Raw genomic sequence first — 27,074 nt, forward strand, 5'->3', positions numbered from 1 at the left:
TCACTTGTTGTGTAAATCAACATATTCATCGGTTTCATCCAGAATACCTTCCTTCAATACAGAACAAAAAGCATTAGCTTTCTTACAACATAATAAAACAAAAAAAAATAAGAACAAGAACCATTCGACCTTAATCTTTGATAAACACAATTAAATTTAATCTTTTCATAACACCTAATCTAGTAAATCCAAAAATCAGATCGAGGGACTCTAACCCAAGATGGTCCTTCTCCTAAATCTATTCCATGACGGTCCTTTCATGGAATATTAGAGGTCTAAATCAGGCCTTTAAACAAAATGAGGTAAGGAATTTGATTCGGAGGTTGAATATATCCATTTTGTGTTTAGTTGAGACTAAAGTTCGAAAGGAGAATATGAATAGAGTTGTTTCTGCTATGGTTCTAGGTTGGGAGGTTTTAGGCCCAAAGTGGGAAGTTTGTGGGGCTAAGCGCCCCAAACTGGAGGACGGTAAATCCTCAAGCTAAGGAAGACCTGTGGGCCGCCCTGATGGTATGTAAAACAAGTTAGTTACAGATTTATTACGTTGAACATATATTACATGTATATAGTATCTAATTGGTTTTTTTTTATTATTATTAATTTATAGAAAAAATTTTACATCATGCCCGATGTACCGATTGATGCGATCAAACGGATTGCAATGATGGACCTCGGGCATAAGCGAAAAAATTTCAAGTACAGAGTGAAGAAAGGTTTTAATTTACAAAACAGTGATACTCGCGAGTCAATTATTGGTGCGACGCCCAACGTCACAGAGTTTGATGTAGAGGACATCGAGATTACCATCGACACATGGTTGACTCTGGGAGATAAGGTAATTATAACAACAAATGTCACTAATTATTAATATGATATGTCTTTCAACTTTCAAAAATGCATGATACCGTATTTGTTTATAACAAAAATTGTGTAGGTAAGTGCTGAAAAGAAAAGACAAATCTCCAAAAGTAGCAATAAGATATTTCATACATCTGGCTCGAAGAGCTACGCCAGAGTCGCAAAAGAGCTGGTATGTTTACTGATAGAATTTGGGATTGATTTCACGTTCTCACATTCATAATTAACTTTGGTTAATTTATAATGAACACATTTAATATATATATACCGAAGACACTGAAAGAACGAACCCTGTATGTCCGCAGGGTTCAATACTGTGGGCCAAAGATGATGCGCTTGCAATGGCAATGGGAACAGCAGAATACTCAGGTCGTGTTCGTGGAATGGGGCTTGGGCCACTACCGGTTAGACCCACTTTTCGCTCACCTGCATCATTAGCATCACTCTTGTCCCAAGAAGCTACATTCAATAATTGAATGAATGAAGTGATGGAAAAATGGGAGGAAGAAAGGAGAAAAATGAATGAACGATTGGAGGAAGATAAGAGAAGAGCGGATGAAGAGAAGAGAAAAGCAGATGAAGAGAGGAGAAGAGTAGATGAAGATAAGAGAAAAACAGATGAACAGATTGCAGTACAGAATCGAGTGATAGAGAATGTGCAAAAGATGATTGAAAGTTTTGCGTTCGACAATGCAGCACTAGTGGGCAACGGTTACGCAAGGCACTAAGTCACCTAATGTCGTGAGGGTGAAACCTTCAATAGCCAGTTAACTAGGTTAGCTCCCAACATGATTAACTAATTAACAAAGTGTAATTTTTTTAATCTATACGGTTGAAAATGTTACATGTATCATTACTAGTTTCCTATATATATATAGTTGCATAATGTACATTTTATCCGAATCACTAATGTAGGTGCCGTGCCCTCAACCCCGAATGATAATTCGCATGAGCGTCCGTTGTCACATACATAATCTTGATATAGTAAGTGACAATACTATTAAGACTGTTTTGTCATTTAAAGCGTATTTCTTATTCTATAGACGCATGAACTTTTGATTTGTTTAATGTATTTACTTATATCTTTTAAAAAAATTTGTTTGAGGCTTCCAGGTGGTTTGAGCATGGTTGTGTAATAGTATGGTAGACTTATACAGCAGCTCTAGTAGTTGTTAGGACCATGTTACAAGTATTTAGCAATGCGATTGTTTTTATGCTCATGACATTCTAGGTGCTTCGGCCAATGGTAAAGAAGTTGTATGGTAATTATTGCAATAGCAACTGTTGGTGCTCTTTGGGTCGTGTAATGTCTTTTGAAATTCTGAAGGAGATGCATGTTGTAGTTGTTGAAATTCTAAAGGAAGTGGAGTTCAATACTATAAGTAGCGCTTTTATGCAGCATCACAGATTGATTTGTTTAAGTTTTGTCATGTCATTCTAAAATATACTGTGTCACATGCAGGCAACTTTATCTAATATTCTCAGGCTACTTGGTATGGTTAGCCTTTGTTTATTTGTGGTAATGAAGATGGATGTAGAAGGGACTGAGTTCGATTTGATTCCGAGGTTGTTTTGAGACCGGGCAGATTTGTTTGATCGACAAGATATTTCTAGAGTGTCTTTACAATAGGTGGTAGAGATGTTGCCCTAGTGATAGGAGTTCCAAGTATGAAAAAACCTATGGCCAATGCTTGGAGCTTTTCACTTCCTTGAGGCAAAGTGGGAGTTTTTGTTTATCAATGGTGACAATAGCAACTGTGTGTGCATTCTCTTGTGACATCTTTTTTCTTTGTTTTTTACTGTTGAAATGTCGTAGTTTTCTTGTTTTTTCAGATTTTGATGTCAAGGGTTGTAGTTGAAAATAAAATTTTATTTGTAGTTGAACACAATTTGAAAGTACTTTCTTCTTTAATTAAGCTTTAGATTTCCTGATAACATCCATTTTGTTCATGTTATAAGAACGCTATTTTCTGCATTATATTACACCTTGCCGTCAAGGAATTGGGGTTGAAGTACCAGGTATTAACAAAAGTGAAAAAAATAATGATTTAATTTTTTTTAAAAATTTTTTTAATTGTTTTGAGTCGTTTTGAGTCCTAAACAATTCCAATCATTTTGAGTTGTTTTGAACCTAAAGCGTTTCAAAACGATTTGAGCCGTTTTGAGTCCTAAACGGGTCCAATCATTTCAAGTCGTTTTGAACCTAAAGCGTTTCAAAACGATTTGAGCCGTTTTGAGCTGTTTTAGACACAAAACGGACAGCTCAAAACAGCTCTAAACAGTTTGAACCGTTTTAATAAAACCGTTTCAAATAGCTTTGAACCATTTTAGCCAAAACGTCGTAAAACAATTGCAACCGTTTTGATTAAAACGGCTGAAAACGTTTTGAGCCGTTTTAAACAAAAAATGGCTCTAACTGTTTGGAGCCGTTATGGATCTAAAACGGCTCAAAACCGTTTGAGCCGTTTTTGTTTAAAACGACTCCAAACGGTTAGAGCCGTTTTTGTTCAAATGGCTCTAATTAGAGCTGTTTTAGTCAAAAACGGCTCAAAACCTTGATTTCCACACCCCATGTTCTAAGCCGTTTTCAAAAGACTCAAAATAGTTTGAGCCATTTTTAGGCCTTAAAACAGCTCCAAAAAAGAGACTCAAAATGCCCCTTTTTTTTTTTTTTTTTTTTCTCGTAGGGCCTATTCCAAAATAGTGCAATTGAATCATTACATTGCTTTTGAAGAAACTAGGATCAACCTCTTTCAAAATAGTGGACCATTTTGCTGCAAAATATTTAATGCATTTGCAAGTAGCACATATATATATATACACTAGGATGGCCTTTGTTTCATATCAATATCAAAGATCTTCCACTGAACACTCTAGACAGCTCCAGAGGTAAAGCTAGCTGTCAATTTTCTATTCTTCCAAATGATATTGATAATTATAGTTCACATTTTCTTATAATATATATTGATAATTATTAATAATTATAGTTGCCGGTTGGTGATTACACTATTAATTACAGTACCCTATTTGTCTCTGAGTTATTTCCGATCTCCTTGACAGTGACCATTGAATTGATCCACGAGCCTTTGTATATATATATATATATATATCTTTCTTGTATATTTTTATTTTTTTATTTTGTTAACAAAAGTATTTTGATGTGATTTAAAGATTTTATATTTTGAATTAATTGTTAATATTTTTATTTTGAAAATAAAGAACATACAAAAACGAGATGAAAATAGTGTTAGCAAACAAAAATTCTTGTTTCGAATAAAGTTAAATAAATTTTTTTCAATTCAATCTATAAACTTGATAGATATCTTAAGAACATATAATTCTTATATACTTTTTTAATATAGCATTTAAGAATTACTTGCTCTAATATCTAGAATAGGGTGATATCTAGTATTCCTTAATAACAAATATTAAGCTTTAACATACTGATTTAAAAGAAAACTTTTCAATTAAAGTAATCTACAAGCATTAGTTAATTATGGTAAGATATTGTCAATTATGGTCAGATATTGGCTCTATTTCTTGACCCTTTTTAAAGGCTGATTTTTTAAATAAAAATAAAAATATTATATATGTTTTAAGTTATTTATTAATATTTTAGGGTTAATTGCACTATTGGCCTCTGAGATTGGTCTAAATTATGAATCACTCCCTATGGTATAAAAAGTTCATTGAGGGTTCTTGTGGTAAACTATAATTACAAATCACTCCCTAAACCTATTCTCTGTCCATCAAGTTAACAGAATCCGTTAATTGAATACAATACAAATGATATTTAGAGATTGTCTCATTATTTATATGACGTGACAAACTAACGAATTCTATTAACTTGGTGGACAGAAAATAGGTTGAGGGAGTGATTTGTAATATAGTTTACTATAATGGATCATTTTTCCAAATGATAAAAATATATTTCAATATTGATAAGCATTTTTTTAACTCAACTATATATAGTTATTTTTTTTTTGGTGAAACTTGAGTATAGTTGTTACATTAGTAATTCTTACAAAGATAATGTACACGAATTAAATGGAATTTGTAATTCTCATGAATTTTGCCAGATTGACAACCAAATTTTTATGAATTCTTAAAAAATGACTTCCAGATTAAATTGAAGTTATGTTTAATTGTTTTTATTTAATTCAGACACTACTAACTTTATGCCCATAGCCTTTTGAACAAGAATCAATAGAGAGAGTACGCCCCATTTAATAACCTCCTCCCCTTATTTTCATCTTTCCCAAAAAAAATCAACTCAAAACATTTTTAACCTTTTTTACTTTTTATATCACATCAATAATTTTTTATTATTATTTAAATAAAAAAACTCACTACAATATAAATTTTTTTTTTATTTTTTCATATAAATTTTCTATATTTTATATCACATCAATCACTTTTTACTTTTATTCAATAAAAACATTCTCTCACAAAGAGAGGAAAGGGGAGGGGAATTACTAAACTTATTGTAGGTCCACATTTTCCACATGGCCTTTAAGGGTTCTGCCAATGGAATCAATTTTGACAAGCAAACTGCTTCTTTTATAAAATGCAAATATTTGAGACTTTTCAAAACCAATTATTAATATTAAAGAAAATATTATAATTGAACTGAAAAGTTACGTAAACCCAATGCAAAAAAAAAAAAAGAAAAAAAAAAAGAAAAAAGGGCGGGGTGGGGGGGAGGGTTGGGTAAACCGTACTCCTTCATAATTCTCCCAAGTCCCAAGAATTATGAAGTTTTTTTCTTTCTTATTTTTGGTATAACTAGAACTTCAAAAAGTTGTAAATGAAATCAAAACAACCTATAAAATATTTTGTTAATACATTGACAATAATGTTAAACCACATGTTTCAATTATAGATTAATTTTTATGCGGTAAGTATTTGATGTGAAATTAAGTGCTTTGTAATTACGTCCTAATGAAAGTATTTTTATGTTGAGGTCATCGTAATGGTTGACGCTCATTACGTGCTCATATCATGCATGTTAGGAAGATCCATATAGACTTTAAGCATTCCATTGATTGAGGATTAGATAAGATCAATACTCTAAGTTTTCTTTTAAGTTTGTTTTCATTTTTCGCTTTCCTTACTTTACTCGTTGTAGCTTCAATTCTACAACTTTACTTTGTTTTTATTTTTAAGTTAAGTTAAATACGTTCCTTTGAATATCCCGTTACGCAAAACAATCCCCCAATCTCTGTGGATCGATAACCCTTACTATAGTATAATTGATTCGTACTATTGCGAAGTGGTAAAACTTACAAATTTAAAATCCACATACGGAGTCGTCTAGACTCGAGCCTACCATGCAGCATTTTGCATTCATTTTAACGCCAAACATAAATTGATTCGTACTATTGCGAAGTGGTAAAACTTATAAATTTAAAATCCAAGTATGGAGTCGTCTAGACTCGAGCGTACCATGCAGCATTTTGCATTCATTTTAACGCCAAACATAAATTGAGGGTGTGTTGCTACGTGGTCTAGTAGGAAGTTGAATTTACAAGTACAATAACTAACAATTCTTCCACAAATTCAAGAAAATCAATGAATTTCTAAAAAATTGAAAAAATGAAAAAAAAATCTCCCTACAATGTTTCTTATTAAAAAATCTAAAAATATACCAAAGTCAAGTAGCCATTCCATCTTTATTAGGCTTAAAAACATTGAATGCTGCGAAAAGCAAATTACAAAACTACGTATCATGCTGCAATCTCGATCGAACACACATTAAATTCGGCCCAATGAGGCAAAACATTGTATACATTCTCAATCAAACGAAATTCAACAAAAGTATTGAGAATTAGGACTTGCGAATCTCATCTCCTTAGTCTAACAAATTTTGACCGAATTATAGACCCAAGCTCTCAGAAATTTGCACTAAGGAGAGGAATTTGAATTCACATAGTTATTGGCTATTGGATGTACATCATCTTACCCACAAATTGGAGAGGAATTTGAATTCACATCATCATTAAAAGAATCATCCGTACATATAAGAAATTAGATGCTTAACATTAAACACATCCAACATCTTGGACTGACTCCAAAGCTTCAACGGCTAAGCATAACGACACCACCACATGGCAAACTTTGGTGGAATTAACGGCTCATAAATTTTTTAATCTGACTCTCTGTCATTCATCCCAAAAAATAAAATAAAATAAAGAAAAAAAAAATCTGACTTTCTCAATATCTTTATAATTATGTGCTAAAAGGCAAGACCAAATCAAGAAAAATTAAACGTAAGCGTGGCAAGAAATTGTCCAACCAACAATGTTATTACTGACTTAACATCGTCTTCTCTCTACGTGGCCATACTAATCCAAAGTCGAATTATGTATGGTGCAATATTTTACATTATTACACCGGATATTTAAATGAACAGTCTAAATTTAAACAATGTATAAAAAAGAGAAAAATGCAAATCATAAAAGTGGCGTGCGAGCCACCGTAACGGCCACTTGGAGTGGTCAGTCACCCTTTTTGTCACTTAGATGGTCCGGGCCGTTCCGCGTTCTCTGACAACCAATTTGTGAGTGATGAAACTATATACTAAAACAAAAAAAAAAATGCCTGACGATTATAATTTGAAACTCAGCCCTAAAATCCTCACCATTAATAGCTTAATCTGTGTGACGATGACTAGTTTGCCTTTATCAGTCACAAGAGAGCATCTTCTTATTAGCTCTTGCACACACTCATGGAGTATCTTCGAAGGATTCGTTCAAAAGGATAATGTGATCATATCCATATAGTATCAGAGCCGGAAAGATATATTGTGGGCCTATGGCGACAATTTAAGACAAAGCCTTTATATATATATATATATATATATATATATATATATATTTAATAATTATTTCCCTTGCTTTAAAGATTTAATATTTTAATGCTAGTAATAAATTTGTCTGTGAAACAGCCACACCTTCTTCATCTTATCACTGAATCCTGACAACACGTTTTCTTTGAAATGACTGTAGGCATTTAATGACTATCAAAAAAGATCAAGTTCTGTACAAAAGATCTAAAACAAAGGAAAGAGCTCTTAAAAAAAAAAAAAAAAAAATAGAGCAGAGATAAGTTCAATACCTCACTTTAACTGGCTGCGAGATTGCCGAATGGAGCAGAGTGGATGAGAGAGGCCGGTTAGCTGGAGTTTAAGCGGGCTGCGCCTCCTAGCTCCTACTTCTTGTCCCCAAGGGGTACCTTTCTCAAATATAATTATCAGATATTAATCACTCAATAACACGCTGATTTGTTTTTAAAAGTAATTCAGTTAGTTGGAAATTACGCTATGAAGTAAAGACTATTAATTCGAATTCTCCCTTCCCTTCCCTTATTAGATGCACATGTCAAAAAAAATAAAAAAAAATAAATAACCTACTGATTTGATCCATGCCATGCAAATATATGAAATATCCACAATTTTTTCCTTATATAACCGAATATCTCCACCACCATTTTCTTAGCACACGCCACAACGGTACACCGGCCATCTAAAGGAAATGGCTTCTTCTTCTTCCTTTTCTTTGACAGCCATAATCGCATTCACTGTACTACTTGTGGTGGTTTTCACGGGGAGCTCCTCTGCTCAACTCTCTACACATTTTTACTCTAAAAGTTGCCCCAAGGTCTTTACCACCGTGAAATCGACTGTTCAATCTGCGATTTCACAAGAACCCTGATTGGGTGCTTCTCTCCTTCGCCTACATTTCTACGAATGTAAATTTTTCTTTGTATCTATCTACGTACCATTCTACGTACCCGGTTGTAGTTTGCAATTAAGGTGCATGGTGTATAATAACCCTTTTTAAGAGGTATTTTTTGTGTTTTGGTTGTAAAAATAAATTACATTCTTTAATTTTTTTTTTTTCAATCTCAAATTATTAAAATTTCTATATATAAATTTTGTATCTCGAAGAAAAGTTTAGAAAGGACAACAAATGTAGTAGCTCATTGTTATACTTTTATAACAAGTATTATTCTATGCTATACGTTGCACTACAAGTCTATATCTTTATTTATTTTGTTTGTTTATAAACATATTTTACACTTTTACTATACTCAGGGCCGGCTCTTCCACTAGGCGGCTTAGGCAACCGCCTAAGGCCCCCGTGTGGAAGAAGGCCCCCATAAGATAAAATAGGCTTGTGAAAAAAAAATATTAATTAAATTAAATAAGGCCTCTACAATTATCTTAGGGGGAAAAAAAAATTAAGGCCCCATAAAAAACTTTGTAAAAAGAGAAAAATAAATAAAAATTTAAGGCCTCTACAACGATTTTGACAAAAGAAATGTTCATTATCTCTACGTGGGACTCTTAAACTTCCACAGAAAAATCAATAGTTTTAGGGGCTCAAGAACACAACATTAATGCCAAAAAAAAAGAGTTCATTATCTCTCACAAAAAATCAACTGCCTACCAACACAACAATTCCAAAAAAAAATTCTATTATCACACCGGGAGGCTCTAGAACTCCCGCATTATAAAACAAATTGTCATGCCAAAGAAAGACATTTTACATTTTTTTTAAAAAAAATCACAAATCTTATTCAATCTCTCCAGAAAAAGTACCAAAATCACTTCCTGAAATGCTCTACAATCCTCGGCAGTCAAGCGGTAGGAGCCCAAAACCGCTGCTAGGACCACACAACTTGACCATCAGCCTACGCTGCCTACCAGATCTTGCGTCCGACTTCTGGATCTCCCTCCGGTAATCTCTCACAGCTTGACCATCAGGATACCAAATCTGCTTCTTTCTTTTTTGGGTGTGCACCGCATCAAGAGATAGTCATAAACGGGCCTTTTTTTTTTAGTGCTCTTCACTTTCCTTGAAGGGAACACTGCACCAAGAGATAAGGCGAGACGTGTGGCTCAGTTTCCTTCGGCTTTGTCTCATCACGTCACTGTAGCTGAGGGTGTTTAATAAAAAAGAACTCAGGCCGGCAGGTTTTTTCCTTCTTCTTTTTCTACCTGTCTGATTGATCTAGTCTTTTTCCTTCTTTTTTTTTTTTCTCATCAAGAACATGTCCACATCCGCTGTACGTCCACACGTTTCCTTTCTTTTTTTGTTTTTGAGGTTTTTTTTTTTTTTTGGTGCCTAGGTCATTATGATTTTTTTTATTTATAAATATTTGTTAGAAATATGCATTTAAATATATAAAACACTCTAAAAAATAAAAAAAAAATTAACAAATTAACTGAAACTCAAAATAAATTATATAAATTTGATACTAACAATATAATATTAAATTTCAAAGCTATAAAAATTAAAATTAATTATATTTATATTTATATAAAAAGGCCTCATTTATAATTTTCGCCTAAGGCCCCAGAACATATAAAGCCGGCCCTGACTATACTCCAAAATATATACCATAGCCGACAAAATCTTGTGTGGGCCCATGAATTAAATACTTAGTTCGATTCACAAATGTAATAACTTATTTTTATTAGTTCAAAAATTCATTTTTCTACTTAATGACTACAAAATACGCTATACTTATTCTTCAGTCATGAATATTGTTAAAATCAGACTTCGCAACAAAATTAAATGTTTTTCTGATTGATTCTTTGATGTTGTACATTGAAAGAGAAATTATTGCAAAATTTAGTGCAAGTTCAATCGTAGATAAATTTTCTAGATCTAAAAGAACGTTGAGTTCCATTTTGATACGGAACAAGACCTTAGAACTCAACCACCGAGCATGATTAGCACATGCGTGCTATGCAAGTAATAGTCATGTGAGTTTAAAAACTCTAGAAAGCTTCACTTGTTTTATAGCTATCTCTCCTCCTTCTTCACAGGGTTGTGACGGGTCTTTATTCCTGGATGACACTTCCTCCTTTCAAGGTGAGAAGACAGCACATCCCAACAATAGATCCGTTAGGGGTTTCAAGGTTGTTGATAGCATAAAGTCAAAGATGGAGAAAGTATGTCCGGGAGTTGTGTCGTGTGCAGATATCTTAGCCATTGCTGCTTGTGACTCTATTGTAACTGTGAGTTCTTCTTAATTATGTCTATATATATATAAACCCCAGTTTTACAAATCTCTACAGATTATACTTAATTAATCTTGTTAATGGAAACATGGTTAAATGTTATTCAGCTTGGAGGTTCTAACTGGGATGTTAAACTTGGAAGAAGAGACGTCAAGATAGCCAGCTTTTTGGATGCTAATACTGGGAACTTGCCTTCTCCTGCTTCTAACCTTAGCGTCCTAATCTCTGGATTCAACGCTAAAGGTCTCTCTACCACAGACATGGTTGCCTTATCTGGTATTCCTCTCTCTCTCTCTCTCTCTCTCTCTCTCTTTGATTCCATAAATCACTTCTCATTTTAATTAAATATTTTACGTATTAAGGTAATTTTTGGACTAAAAGAAAGCATTAGATAATTAAATTTAGACTTTACTATAAATTTAACCTTTTGAATAAGTCATGATTTCACATAAATATCAATACTTGTTAATTCCACATCATCACATTCTTGTATACCTGATCACAGAAGGCCACACAATTGGGCAATCGCGGTGTTTAGTTTTCAAAAATTGCATATATAACGATACCAATATTGATTTTTCATTTGCCAAGATGAGGCAGGATCAATGTCCAAGGAAAACAGGCGGCCGTAAGAATCGTGCGCCTCTAGACCTCCAAACCCCGAATACTTTTGATAACAACTACTTCAAGAACCTCATCAACAAAAAGGGTCTTTTCCACTCTGATCAAGAATTGTACAATGGTGGATCCACTGATTCACTGGTTCAAACATACAACAACAATGCTAAGACCTTCTATGACGACTTTGCCGCGGCAATGATCAAAATGGGAGACATGGAGCCCCTCACTAGATCAAGTGGTGAGATTAGGAAGAATTGTAGGAAGGCCAACTAGTTCATGGTGCATGATATAAGTAAGAATTTGTGAGGATTATTTCTTTTTCCATTGAAGAAAAAATCCAAGTGGTTTATTTATTGTTGGTGTGAGTTATTTGTGGAAAGCTAGCTATCTTTGGGTTATTGCAATAAAAATTATCGGATCAGAATCCCTTATAGATTTTCCAAAATTCTTACGCCGTTTTTAGGCGTTAGAGCGGTTGAAAAATGTCACCTACTAAAGATGTAGCATGTTACAGTTGAATATTGAGTATATTTTTTATTATTAATAATTTAATTCTGCTTAATATTTAGTGACGTGCTAACTTTGGCATGTCACTAATAATTTAAAAAATTATATCGGCTAAATATTTGGTGAGGCGCTAAATTTGGCACGTCACTAAATATTTTATTGACGTGCCACATTTTAACACGTCATTAATTAGTGACGTGACAAAAGTTGAGTACTGTAGACACGTTAGTAAAGTGCTTCTCTCTTCTTCTTTTTTGGGTAGTGATCGTTGTGTTTTTCGGGCTTCTTGTTTTACTGCGTTGCTTGATGTCGTTGTGTAGCCTTTTGAAATGGTTATTTGTGTGGGATTCCAATTTTTACATATATGACATGATTCAATGTGCTATAACCGCTTTTAAAGATCTGGCTTAAGTTGAAAAATTATAGCGATGTAATTATAAAATAACCGATAACTGCTTGAGACGGTGTGGATGCAGTTACAATTAATGGTTTGAGGCGATAATTACTAACACTAACCGCTTTTTCAACCCTACAGAAAAGAACATAAAAGGGAAGTGTGTGCAAGAAAGATGAGGGAAAGAGAGAAACATGTACAAAGCCACATAGCCCACACGGGCTTTGGAGCTAGGGTTTACTTGTTACAAATGAGGGCAATAGTAATAAATAACTTTGGTGTTAGATCATGCTTGGTGAATATTGTGGATTGCAGCGTTGATGCTTTTGCAATCAAACTCCATGGTCTTCATCCAATTTCCTATCACACTGCACAATCAAACCCACCACCAAAAGTCAATAATATTAACACATAAAGAAACAACATAGGAACATAACCATCAACAGAAAAATACGTACGTTAACTCCATATTAAACTTCTTAAAATCTTAATCATTGTATTTTTAATTTTTTAAGAATCTATTTGTCGAAATTAAAAAACCTAAATTTTAAATTGAAATTGCAAAAAATTAAATTAAATTGATTTGTTCCCTTTCATTTATCTCATTGCGTCACCATAAAGAAAAAAGATATTAGTGCCTGGTTGGAGAACAAGTCAAGTCCACGATCATTTAAAACCTTGGCACAATAATGCAACGCTAGAGTTGTTGAATGGGACCGAGTGAGCGACCTCAATATGCCTAAGCCAATGTACTCTTTTTCTTCTTGGTATACAAAAGAAAGAAATAAATATGGACTCGTTTGAAAATGCTTTTTAACAATTTTTTTACTTTATATCTTTTTTCATATCTGGCATATGGCAGACCATTGACCCACTCTTTTCTATGATTTGGGTTTGGTTCATAAAGACTTGGCCACTTAAAGGAGTTGGATTAAAATTGTTATTTTTTATTTTTAAATTAAAATTTCAAGAAATTTGGGGCAAAAGATTTGTTGACTTGGGTGACTTGACCGATCAAGTATAGTGGGTGGGGCTAAATCAATTACTTCTTTTTTGGTTTCGATAGCCTGCGTGTTGTTTAAAAAAACAAAAAACAAAAACAAATATTAATTTAGCTAAAATTTATTAAAAAAACACAATTTTCTATTGTACATACTAATTTTTTGAAAGTTTCATATTTTAACTATTTACTTTCTCTCTTTTCTTTTTTTTCTTTTTTTTTTTTTATAAAAAAAAAAGTATATATTTTTTCTTTATCTACTTTCTCAATTCCCAAGGGAGAAAGAACAATATATATAACTAATGATGAATGTTATAACATCTTTTACTGGTTTTTTTGTGTCCATCTGAAATAACATAAATGCAATAAAAAAATTACCTCTATGCACTTCTGGATGACATAGATGAAATTTTGTAATTTTTTTTTTTATATTTATGTCATTTTAAATGGACACCAGAAGAACATTAGAAGATGCTTTAGTATTCCTCGTAACTAATATTGCTAAGGATTTGTTGAGCTACAATACCTATTGAGCACTGTAGCAGCTAAGCAAATTTGTAGCCATTTTGTTGAGCCAATGTGAAGCATTTTTGTATTACAAGACTAGCCAAAATAGCAATTTTGCTGTGTCCAATGTGAGTACTCTTAGGTTTTGAACTAACTTTCACAATTTCTCCAAGTAAGAGAAGTAAGCGACCTTATTTGTATTTTATATTCGATAACGAATTTCTTTATGATCCTAATCGTGACTAGCCAGCCTGAATATTCATATAAAATTGTTTTTTCGTCTATTATGTTTGTCGGATGGAAAAATGAAGTCATTATTATAATCCATGCTCATAATCAAGAGAAGTAAACATATTTATGTGAAGCAGGCAATCAAGTGGCTCAATCCTACAAAAACATATACCAATTAATGACACTTGGTGAAAGGAAACTGATTGAACAAATAGTCAAAAACTAACCTACAATGAAAAGTTGAAGAATATCATAAAGTGTTCGGGGTTGAAAATGTTGAAACAAAAGTTATAAGAACTCAAGAGATAAGGTCACAAGAGTTATAAGTATTTAAGAGACAACAGTACAAACACTCAAGAGACAAGAGTTGAAAGATGATAAATTAAATTTATTGTTATTAATGTAAAAGTAGAAGAGACTTGTAAGTTGTAACGTTTATACTCTTTCTCTATAAATAAAGTCTTGTATACAATCAAATTTATAAAAATGAAAAACGTAGCAAAAAAAAATACTTTGACGTTTGGACTTTGGATGTAAGTCACAAGCCGAACCACATAAAATTTAGGGGTACTTACCTTTTTCCCCCATCAACTACCAGCCATTGTCAACATGGTTCCATGAACTGACACTTCGACCAAAAGAGAGCATCCAACTACCAGCTTTACATACTTTGTCCCCTTCCGTCAGTTTAATTCGTAAAAAGACTGAAATACCTTAACTTAAATTCAAAAATGACATAAATGCCCTCAACTTTTTTAAACATATTAATTTTAATTTTTTTTTATTAATTACTGTTGAAGGGCATTTTGGTCTTTAAACCAAAATTAATGCTCAAAAATGGAATATTCCGTCCAAATTAACGGGATTTCCTGACGGAGGTGGGCAAAGTATGTAAAGTTGGTAGTTGGATGCTCTCTTTTGGTCGATGTATCAGTTCATAGAGGCATGTTGATAATGGTTGGTAGTTGATGATGGGAAAAGGTAATTACCCCTAAAATTTATGTTTTTCCTCTTTCCTTTATCTCTCTTTAAATTATTATTGGTTCTTATAATATCCAACTTCATAAATCATACATAGACTTTGACACCAACAAGATTAGAGTGAGATAAGTTGAAATGGATTAGAATGTTCTTCTTATTGTATTCTATTTAAAGGTCATTTTGTTGTTAACAGAGAATCAGAAAAAAAAAAATAAAAAAAAAAAAAAAAAAAATTGTATAATCAATAATTTTTTCTCGCTCCGAGTAAAATCAGTGATCTAACTACAATTTATTATTTTATATATATATATATGGTTAACCTCAACGGAACTTTTTGTTACAATATAAATTAAATGATCAAATTCAATAATTTTTAACTATCATCTTAAGCTTTTGGGATCAATTTTAACGAAAAAGAGTCAAAGGACAAAAGTTATCACCCAATATTCCAATGGGATGTATTATTCCTACATCAATCTTATACCAAGACACATTGGGTGTGTGACCCATATATATGGGACCCACATGCATGAGTCTCACACCCTATGTGTCTTAGTATAAAATTGATGTAGGGTAATGTAATGTAGAAAAATTATTTTCCAATTTCAAAATAGTGCATTTGAATCATTAATACTGTTGGTACAGTTTCCGGTATGGTGTGAATATGTACGTTCTTATGATGTTCTTCACGATTTTCAATAATCCTGCAAAACAATAAAAACTAGGGACCCTTTTGGGGATCCCGCTCCAACGCCTAAATTAGCTTTTGTGATAAAATAATGCTCTGTGCATAAAGAAATTGAGTCTTCGTTTATACTTGGGGTATGGGCCTATTTATAGCCAAAGAGGTGAACTCAATCCTGAATTAGGACTACTGCTCCTTGTTGATCTAGAACTGCCGTCAGAGTTCTAATTAGACTCTGACCCTTTATTAGAATTCTAATCTAATATCTTTTCTTAGACTTCTGATCTGATCATTCTTTTTATTTGATTGGACCATGAGTCCTATCTCAATTCCACCAGGGATAGGACTGATTTCTCTAAAGTTGTTGATAAATGTCTATCTCCTCCTTGGATCGGGTTGAGTGGAACTTATCCCCAACAGTTACCCTCCAATTCCCTTATCCGAAGTTTGCTTGAATAATGGGAATTCCATGTCTAAGGAAACCCGAGCTTTGTCTCCTTTTGAAAACCTGCTAACCTGCAAAACTTGAGGGTTAAATCTTACCCCCTAGCTCTCTTTATTTCTTTCTCTCGGCAAGGATTGATCCAAGAATGCTTTTTTTGTTGCTATCGGCTAGGACTGATCCAAGAGGTTTTTCTTGCTCTCGATTAGGACTGATCCGAGAGGTTTTTCTTCTTCTCTCGGGTAGGACTGATCCGAGAGGTTTTCTTGTTGCTCTCGACTAGGACTGATCCGAGAGGTTTTCTTCTTGCTCTTGGCTAGGACTGATCCGAGAGGTTTTTTTTCTTCTCTCGGCTAGGACTGATCCGAGAGGTTTTTTTTTTTCTTCTCTCGGTTAGGACTGATCTGAGAGGTTTTCTTCTTGCTCTCGGCAAGGACTGATCCGAGAGGTTTTTTTTTCTTCTCTCGGCTAGGACTGATCCGAGAGGTTTTCATACAAAAGAAGTGACATCAACCGGTTCCCGGTCCCTAGACCGGGAACACTCCGATGCTTAAGTCAGCTCTATTCTTTTATTCTAAAAATACTTATCCCAAAATCTGGGGAATCTTCTGTCTTTTATTATAACTAGTCTGAGTTAAAAATAAAAGTCTAGTTCTTTGCAAACATAAATGCTAAAAATAAAAGTCTAGTATGAAATTCCCGAGAATCCTTTCTATGGGATCACAGGCAGATTCTGCTGTTGCCTCGGCTCTCTATGTCGTGGGCTTCTGCTTCCTTGGTCTTCTTTTCTTTCTATGTCATCTCGAGGATCATTCTCTTGATGCCTCTCGCCTAGCTGAGGACGGTCTCAGGGATAGTAATCCCGTGGCTGCTGATCTCGGGGCTGATTGTCCTGATGATTCCAAGGCCAGTTATTTCCCTGCTGGTTCCGTTTTTCTCCCAAGAACCGAACCAGCTTGCCATTCTTTATGAATTCTTCTATTAACAACCTTAGGGTTATGCACCCCTCGGTGTAATGACCTGTTTGTTTATGAAAATCACAATACTTACCTGCATTCCTGTAAGGAGGATTACCTGGTATCTTTTGTGGTTCACGAAACGCCGGATCTCTCTTGATCTCCATGAGGACTTTTGATATCTCGTCATTGAGAGGTGTGAAGTTGTAATCTTTGAACTTCTTTACCTGCCTCTGCTCTTCCCCATCAGCTTTTCTGAATTCTTTCCTTTTCTTTTCTAGAGCTGTCTCTCGGGGTAGCCTAGAACTGGTTATAGCCTTAAACGTCTCTTCCTAATTAATGAATTTTTCTACCTTATCCATGAGGCCCTGCAAGGTACTCGGTTGCTTCCGGACCAACTTCTTCATCAAAGGCTCATCGGGTGAAATTCCTTGATAAATGGCAACAAAGACCATATCCACGATCGGATCTTCGACCGTTACCTTCTATCGGTTAAACGGAGCCATGAACTCCTTAAGACTTTCGTTACTTTGCTGGTGCAATGATAGCAAATATCCCGAAGGCTTCTTCTTTGTCCAGAAAGCTAGAAATTTCATTAGGAATATTTTGGACAACTCCTTGAACTGATCAACAGAATTCGGGGGCAGCTTCCTGAACCAATCTCGAGCATTCCCCGAAAGAGTAAGAGGGAAGGCCCGACATGCTACTTCATCGGGTGTCCCGTGAAGGTCTAGATGAGCTCAGAAATTCTCTAGGTGATCCAAAGGATCTCCGTCTCCTGCATAACTTAGAATTTGGAGTACCTTAAACTTCTCGGGAAGCCGATAGTCTGCTACCCGTCTGGTGAAGGGTGAGTCTGTACTCATTAGGAGCTTGTCCACCACTAGGGATCTGCTTTTGTCCTTTCTTTTCCATCTCCATGTACGTGCACCTTCTCTCCAGCTCGGCAATAACTCTGCTCAGATCTCCTTGGCGGTCATCCTCCCTCCGAGGATTAGTGTTGCTGTTGTGATCTTCTTCCTCACACTCATCCCTGTTCATCTCAGGATTGGGCTATCCCGGCCTCCTGCTCAATAATTCAGCATTCCGCTGTGTTAAGGATTCAATATGGGCTTCCAACGCTGTTATACGATCTTGATCTCCACCCCCCGGGGTAGGGTTCGGTAGAGGCTGCGGATTATTCTGAATAACTGGCTCCATTCGAACTATGGGTTCACGGTTGGTCTGGCTTCCGGAACGTGTGTTCACTACGATGCTAGATCTTAGATGGCGCCAAACTGTTGGTACAGTTTCCGGTATGGTGTGAATTTGCAAGTTCTTCTAATGTTCTTTACGCTTTTCAATAATCCTGCAAAACAATAAAAACTAGGGACCCTTTCGGGGACCCCGCTTCGACGCCTAAATTAGCTTCTGTGATAAAATAATGCTCTATGCATAAAGAAATTGAGTCTTCGTTTATACCTGGGGTATGAGCCTATTTATAGGCAAAGAGGCGGAGTCAAACTTGGATTAGGACTCCTGCTTCTTGTTGATCTAGAACTGCCGTCAGAGTTCTAATTGGACTCTGACCCCTTATTAGAATTCTAATATGATATCTTTTTTTAGACTTCTGATCTGATCATTCTTTTTATTTGATTGGACCATGAGTCCTATCCTAATTCCACTAGGGATAAGACTGATTTCTCTAGAGTTGTTGCTAAATATCTATCTCCTCCTTGGATCGGGTTAAATGAAACTTATCGCGATCCCCAACAAATACATTGCTTTTGAAGAAACTAGGATCAACCTCTTTCAAAATAGTGGACCATTTTGCTGCAAAATATTTAATGCATTTGCAAGTAGCATATATATATATATATACTAGCATGGCCTTTGTTTCATATCAAGATCAAAGATCTTCCTTCGAACACTCTAGACAGCTCCAGAGGTAAAGCTAGCTGTCAGTTTTCTATTCTTCCAAATGATATTGATAATTATAGTTCACATTTTCTTATAATATATATTGATAATTATTAATAATTATAGTTGCCGGTTGTTGATTACACTATTACAGTACCATATGGTACAAAAAGCTCATGGAGGGTTCTTATGGTAAACTATAATTACAAATCACTCTTTGATGAACTCGTTTTCCGTCTATTAAGTTAACAGAGTCCGTTAATGGAATACAATACAAATAATATTTAGAGGTTGTTTCATTATTTATATGACGTGGCAAACTAACGAATTCTGCTAACTTGGTGGACGGAAAATAGGTTTAGAGAGTAATTTGTAATTATAGTTTACCAAAAAGACCTTTCATGAAAAATATTAATTAAATAATTAAATTTATCTTTTAATATATGTTTAACCTTTTAAAATAACTAGTAATTTAACATGGTATTAAAGTAAAAGTACTCTAAAATATTCTCATTTCAATTGAACATTCCAAGTATTAAGTCTCACTTGTTAACGAGCGGTTATAGTCCACACATCTTTCCTATCCGCTTAATTAAATTTTTAAAATAACTAGTAATTTATCACTGTCTTTTAGTTTTACTCCTTGTATGAAAGATGTAATGAAAATTACCGCATAACCACTTTTCCGTGACTTTTCTCCATTCCTTTATCTACTCCGTTCCTTTTTTAACCAAGCCTTTTTTTTTTTTTTTTTCTCTATTTTTTTTTTCTTTTTATTTGTTTCTTCTTTCTTTTTCAATTACATTGTTTCGTAATTGAAAGACAGGGAAGCTTCGTAACCATTCAATTACACTGTCTAAGTCGTCTGAAATTCCAAATTGAATGCATTAGAAGATGTGGGTCGGGGTCTTAGATGTGATATATATAGGCTAGGAATCACATGAATACACATCAATAGCCCATGTGGGACAATACCCGATCACATTTGCTCTCTTCAATATTTGCAAAAAAAAAAATTCCAAAAAATTGAATTTTAAGAAAACAATCAACAAGTAGATCAACCAGTGTGCACTGGAACTTCGAGAGTGGAATTTTCAGATGAAAAAATATATATATTAAAAAAATAAAAGAAGCAAAATTCTTTTGGTAGGAGCCAGATTGAACTTTTAATCACCTTTTGGTATTCACCCAAAAGAAAAAAGGAAAATATATTTTATATTTTTGAGCAATCATTTGAGCCACCGACAATAGATGCCCATGTGGCAAGGAGGGCACACCACATCTTACATTAAACATTAGATGACATGTGTTCGGTTTATGTAATTCCATGGGTCACTTTAGCTACTTAACTGGGACGTATATATTTGATGGATACTAGAAAAAAATAAAATAAATAAATAACCTTTTATATATATAAAAGGTAATAATTTTATATATATATATATATATAAGGTGATAATTTTAAACTAGGCATCTTTTTATATATATAATCTTATATATATATATATATATATATTATATTTTTATTAAATAATTAATTTTCTTGCTTTTAAGATTTAACATTTTATTGCTAGTAATAAATTTATAGGTGAGGACTACTTGGACGCCGAAAACGATCACTGAAAATTCCACTGTCGAAGTTCAAGTACACACTGGTTGATCTACTTGTTGATTGTTTTCTTAAAATTCAATTTTTTGGAATTTTTTTTTTTCAAATATTGAAGAGAGCAAATGTGATTAGAGTACTATAGCAAAAAGCCTATTTTGACCCTCCAAGTTTCCTTCTCTTTTACATGACTAGTGAACTCCAATGGGCTTCAAAAAATCTGACTTTGTAATTCATCCCAAGAAAAAAAAATAAAAAAAATAAAAAAAAAAAAAAAAAATTGACTTTCCCAATATCTTTATAATAATGTGCTGAAAGGCAAGACCAAGTCAAGAAACTTCAAAGGTAAGCGTGGCAAGAAATTGTCACATCGACAATGTTATTAATGATTTAACATCGTCTTCTCTCTACGTGGCCATACTAATTCAAAGTCAATATCTATCTGGGATGTTAAACTTGGAAGAAGAGACGCCAAGACAGCCAGCTTTTTGGATGCTAATACTGGGAAATTGCCTTCTCCTGTGACGCCGGACTGAATAACGATTATTCTACAGGCTAATCAACAAGTAGTTTATAAGGAAGAAAACAAGAAAATTACCTAAAAAACAAAGACAAACTTTAAAATTTGATAAAATTATCAATAATCAACAACGGCCGGAAAAAAAGCCCACAAGCCGGGTTAATATAATTGAAAATTCGACCTCTAGGATTTTACCAAAAATAGCAAAACCCTAATAATCCTAATAAAATGAAATACAAAATAAAATAAGTAAGCTGCCAAAAATCTGGCCCAAATCGGATTCAGAATCACCTCCTAAACAATAAATGAAAAGTTACCATAAATGAAAAAAAAAATATCTAAAATTAAAAAATATTCTTCAAATATTTTGTACGATTATTTCCTTTCTCGGGTTGATCTTATTCAAGAAAATTCATCAAATCTTCAAATTTTGTGTCTGATTTTCTCCTGCATCAGTCTCACCGGGTTGAAAAGAATTCGTCCTTGAATTCATCTTTATCTCGATCTTTTGGATGGCCGATCAATTCATTACATCCCGTATTTCTCAATACCAAAGTAACTTGAAACCAGAAGATAAACAAGTTACAACTCATCACAACGACTAGCTTCACACTAAATTGAAATAGACCAATCTTCTCACGTCTTTCATTTATTTTCTCTAATTCACGCTCCATAAAAGTCTTCAAAGAATTATCAATTCTTTCTTGACCACAATAATTAAAATTGTCAGCTAACACGCGAAAACCAACATCCAACTTATTACTAGGTGAATTTGATAGAAATCTTTCAATTCCAATGAGATCAACATAGCTAATTTCCTCATTACTCAACTGAAATATCTTGTTATGTGGACTTTCATCCAGCACATGGTAATCATTATTTTCTTCAATAAATTTTATTGTATCAACCAGAAAACTTACCTCATTCAATAAATCATCTTCGTCAGGATAGATGTTGTCATAAATTATTGGAGAGACCCAATCTAAATCTACTACAGATTTTTTCTCTTGATCAAACGACAAAGAATCTCCCACAAGATCTTCATCCTTGATATCAATATCATAAATTGGTGGAGAATCCCAATCCACGAATCCTTGTGAAGAATCTTCAACATCTTCATGTTCAACATCATCATGAACATCTCCATGAATGAACTCCTCATCAACGAACTCGTCTTTTTGGAACTCTTCATCAACAAATTCTTCATCCCGGCCACGCTGTTCCTGGTATGGAGCAGGATTGTGATACGGGTTGTCAAAGGTAGAGTTGGAATTGGAGTTCTTCGTCTCACAATTGCCGACATCCTGCGCCGCTAGACGCTGGGTTAACTCTGCAACTTGCCTTTGCAAATCCTCAATCATCACATCCTGAACGTTACGATCATGGTGCAAAGCTTCCTCATTCGGAACCTGCCCACGACGACCACGACGATCACGACCACCAGCCATCGAAACTGATGAAGAACTCGTCTCAGGAAAGTGCTGAAGCTTTGATACCAATTGACGCCAGACAAAATACTGATTATTCTGCAGGCTATTCAATAAGTAGTTTGCAAGGAAGAAAACAGGAAATTAACCCCAACACTTCCTAAACAATAAATGAAAAAAAATATATATCTAAAATTAAAAAATATTCTTCAAATATTTTGTACGATTCTTTAATTTCCTTTCTTAGGCTGATCTTATTCAAGAAATAATCATCAAATCTTCAAATTTTATGTTTGATTTTCTCCTGCATCATCCTGCTTCTAACCTTAGCATCCTAATCTCTAGATTCCAAGCTAAAGGTCTCTCTACCACGGACATGGTTGCCTTATCTGGTATTCCTCTCTCTCTCTCTTTGAATATTGTCATCATGAATTTAAGCTCTGTTTTCATAAATCACTTCTCATTTTAATTAAATATTTTACGTATTAAGGTAATTTTGGGACTAAAAGAAAGCATTAGATAATTAAATTTAGACTTTACTATAAATTTAACCTTTTGAATGAGTCATGATTTCACATAAATATAAATACTCGTTAATTCCTCATCATCGCATTCTTGTATACATGATCACAGGAGGCCACACAATTGGGCAATCGCGGTGTTTAGCTTTTAGAGATCGCATATATAACGATACCAATATTGATTTTGCATTTGCCAAGACGAGGCGGGATCAATGTCCAAGGAAAACTGGTGGCCGCAAGAATCGTGCGCCTCTAGACCTCCAAACCCCGAATACTTTTGACAACAACTACTTCAAGAACCTCATCAACAAAAAGGGCCTTTTTCACTCTGATCAAGAATTGTATAATGGCGGACCCACTGATTCACTTGTTAAAACCTACAGCAACAATGCTAAGACCTTCTATGATGACTTTGCCGCGGCGATGATCAAAATGGGAGACATAGAGCCCCTTACTGGATCAAGTGGTGAGATTAGGAAGAATTGTAGGAAAAATTGGTTGGTCTAACATGACATATTTTTAATTAATTTGTGGGTGGTTGATAATGACCTATTTTAAATCAAAGAAAAATTCTAAGAATATATTTGTCGAAATTAAAAAAACCTAAATTTTAAATTGAAATCGCTAAAAAAAAAAAAAGATTTGTTCCCTTTCATTTATCTCATTGCGTCACCATAAAGAAAAAAGATATTGGGTTTGTTTGTTAAGCTTGGGAACAATATAGAATGGTGGCCAGCACTATTCACATTTTTTTACATTTTTCAATAACAATCAACATCAAAACATTCTTACTTTTTTCATTTTTTATATCACATCATTAATTTTTTATATCACATCACTTTTTTATACAAATTCTTTTTATTTTATATCACATCATCACTTTTTACTAATTTTAAAACTAACAACTCACTACTCTGTTATGTTCTGTTCTTTACCAAACAAGCACATTAATGCCTGGTTGGAGAACAAGTCAAAGTCCACGATCATTTAAAACCTTGGCACAATAATGCAACGCTAGAGTTGTTGAATGGGGACCAAGTGAGCGGCCTCACCATGCCTAAGCCAATATCTATCAACTAAAGCAAACACTCTTTTTCTTGTTGGTATATAAAAGAAAGGAATATGGATTCGTTTGAAAACGCTTTTTAACGAACCTTTTGACTTTATATCTTTTTCCATATTTGGCGTATGGCGACCTACTCTTTTCTATGATTTGGGTTTGGTTCATAAAGACTTGGCCACTTAAAGGAGTTGGATTAAAAGAAATTTGGGGCAAAAGATTTGTTGACGCGGGTGACTTGACCGATCAAGTATATTGGGGCCAAAATCAATTACTTCTTTTTTGGTTTCCATAGCCTACGTGTTGTTCTAATAAAAAATAAATAAATAAATAAATAAAAAAACCAAATATTAGGAAATCTTCTAGTGTCCATACATAAATACAATAAAAAAATTACATCTATGTCATTCTAGATGACATGGATGCAATTTTGTAAGTTTTTTATGTTGAGTCCAATGTGAGTACTCTTCGGTTTTGAGCTAACTTTAACAATTTCTCCAAGTAAGAGAAGTAGACGACCTTATTTGTATTTTATATTCGATAATGAATTTCTTTATGATCCTATTCGTATTTAGATGTTGCTCGCATTGAGAAAATCACGTAAATTCAGACAATTTTCTTTTTAAAGAAATCAGGTTCCAAACGAGCGAGCCACGTTGGTGTTAATTAAATGGATCAACTAGCTAGTCATGATCATACATATGAGCATTATTTAATTTTCCCCAACAATTTTTGTTCTTCGGCCATATTTGGCTTCCTTTTCAACTTGGTCATGTGAGAAGGGGAGAGAGAGCTACGGCCTGTTTGGTCCCAAAAGCAAAACCAACTGCTCTTAATTAGTTGAAAAATTAATGCGTTAGGATAAAAATCCTGAATATTCATATAAAATTGTTTTTTCGTCTATTACGTTTGTCGGATGGAAAAATGAAGGCATTATTATAATCCAAGCTCATAATCAAGAGAAGTAGACATATTTATGTGAAGCAAGCAATCAAGTGGCTCAATCCTACAAAAACATAGACTAATTAATGACACTTGGTGAAAGGAAACTGATTGAACAAATAATCAAAAACTAACCAACAATGAAAAGCTGAAGAATATCATAAAGTGTTTGAGGTTGAAAATATTAAGACAAGAGTTACAAGAACTCAAGAGATAAGGTCACAAGAGTTACAAGGATTTAAAAGACAACAGTACAAACACTCAAGAGACAAGAGTTAAAAGAAGATAAATTAGATTTATTGTTGTTAATGTAAAAGTAGAAAAATTTATACTCTTTTTCTATAAATAGAGTCTTGTATACAATCAAATTTATAAAAATGAAAGACGTAACCAAAGAGAATACTTTGACGTATAAATGTAGGTCATAAGCCGAATCATATAAAATTTATATTTCTCCTCTTTCCTTTATCTCTCTTTAAATTATTATTAGTTCTTATAATATCCAACTTCATAAATCATACATAGACTTTGACACCAACAAGATTAGAGTGAGATAAGTTGAATTGGATTATAACGTTCTTCTTATTGTATCCTATTTAAAGGTCATTTTGTTGTTAATAGAGAATTAGAAAAAATATTTGTATAATCAATGATGTTTTCTCGCTTCGAGTAAAATCAGTGATCCAACTACAATTTTTTATTATATATATATATATGGTTAACCTCATCGGAACTTTTTGTTACAATATAATTTAAATGATTAAATTCATTAATTTTTAACTATCATATTAAGCTTTTGGAATCAACTTTATCAAAAAAGAGTCAAAAGGACAAAATTTATCACCCAAATCCCAATATTCCAAAGGGATGTATTATTCCTACATCAATCTTATACCAAAATACATTGGGTGTGTGACCCACATATATGGGATCCACATGCATGAGTCTCACACCCTATGTGTCTTATACTCCGTTTGTTTCGACGTAAAATGGTTTCCGTCATAAAATATTTTCGACGAAATCATTTTCAAAAAAAATAATTTTCTCGAAATCATTTTTCAGTGTTTGGTTCGCAGGAAAAAATTACGAAAGGAGAAAATGCAATTGTCACTGGAATTCGGCAAAGTCCGGTCGTCGTTGCCGGATCCGATCAAAATTGCCGGATCTAGGCGGATTGATCCGGCCGAATCCATCCAAATCCGGGCGGATCAGTGGCTGGATCCATCCAAATCCGATTGGATCCTAGCCATTTTGGCCAGATCCGGCCTGCTTTTGACCATGGCCGGATTCGAGCCAGATTCAGCTGGAATTTGGTCCGCTGGCATCCAGCGATGGTGATCGGATGTCGCTGGATTCCGGCGCCGGTAGTATTCCGGCGGCCGGATGTTGCTGGATTTCGATGCCGCCTAGATTCCGACGACTGACCATTGTCAAATTCCGGCAATTGGATATCAAACGTGCTTGTAAGGATGAAGAGTTTAATTTCGGAAAACGATTTACGGTTTTTGAAACCGTAAATCGTTTTCCAAAAATTAAAGAAGGTTTTACGGTCAAACCGAAAATGATTTTCGTTAACTATTATTTTTACCTTTACCAAACATCGTAAAATGCCGAAATCATTTTCTAGATATCATTTTACGGCGAAACAAATTGAGCATTAGTGTAAGATTGATGTAGGGTAATACGACGTAGTAAAATTATTTTCCTATTCCAAAATAGTGTAATTGAATCATTAATACATTGCTTTTGAAGAAACTAGGATCAACCTCTTTCAAAATAGTGGACCATTTTGCTGCAAAATATTTAATGCATTTGCAAGTAGCATATATATATATATATATATATATATATACTAGCATGGCCTTTGTTTCATATCAAGATCAAAGA

General features: G+C 33.9%; 1 protein-coding gene and 1 pseudogene across 1 annotated transcript; both read left to right on the forward strand.

The window, feature by feature from the left end:
* Positions 1-8,390: 8,390 nt before the first annotated feature.
* LOC133878242 (peroxidase 4-like) lies at positions 8,391-11,908 on the forward strand (annotated as a pseudogene).
* A 6,511-nt stretch (positions 11,909-18,419) lies between these two features.
* Positions 18,420-23,692, forward strand: LOC133876954 (peroxidase 4-like). The gene is made up of 4 exons (XM_062315176.1): positions 18,420-18,512; positions 21,149-21,231; positions 22,977-23,056; positions 23,298-23,692. Exons 1-4 carry the CDS (start codon positions 18,420-18,422, stop codon positions 23,690-23,692), a joined length of 651 nt encoding a protein of 216 aa, XP_062171160.1.
* The last annotated feature ends 3,382 nt before the right edge of the window (positions 23,693-27,074 follow it).

This window comes from Alnus glutinosa, chromosome 9 (genome assembly GCF_958979055.1).
Source record: "Alnus glutinosa chromosome 9, dhAlnGlut1.1, whole genome shotgun sequence".
NCBI classification, from domain to species: domain Eukaryota; kingdom Viridiplantae; phylum Streptophyta; class Magnoliopsida; order Fagales; family Betulaceae; genus Alnus; species Alnus glutinosa.

Excerpts from the sequence above, each read along its gene's own strand:
- LOC133876954 (XM_062315176.1), top strand. The coding sequence starts at position 18,420 with ATGGGTTCACGGTTGGTCTGGCTTCCGGAACGTGTGTTCACTACGATG. Across the intron at positions 18,513-21,148 it reads TTGGTACAGTTTCCGGTATG|TCAATATCTATCTGGGATGT; the intron begins GTGTGAATTTGC and ends ACTAATTCAAAG. Across the intron at positions 21,232-22,976 it reads GCTAATACTGGGAAATTGCC|TCCTGCTTCTAACCTTAGCA; the intron begins TTCTCCTGTGAC and ends TCTCCTGCATCA.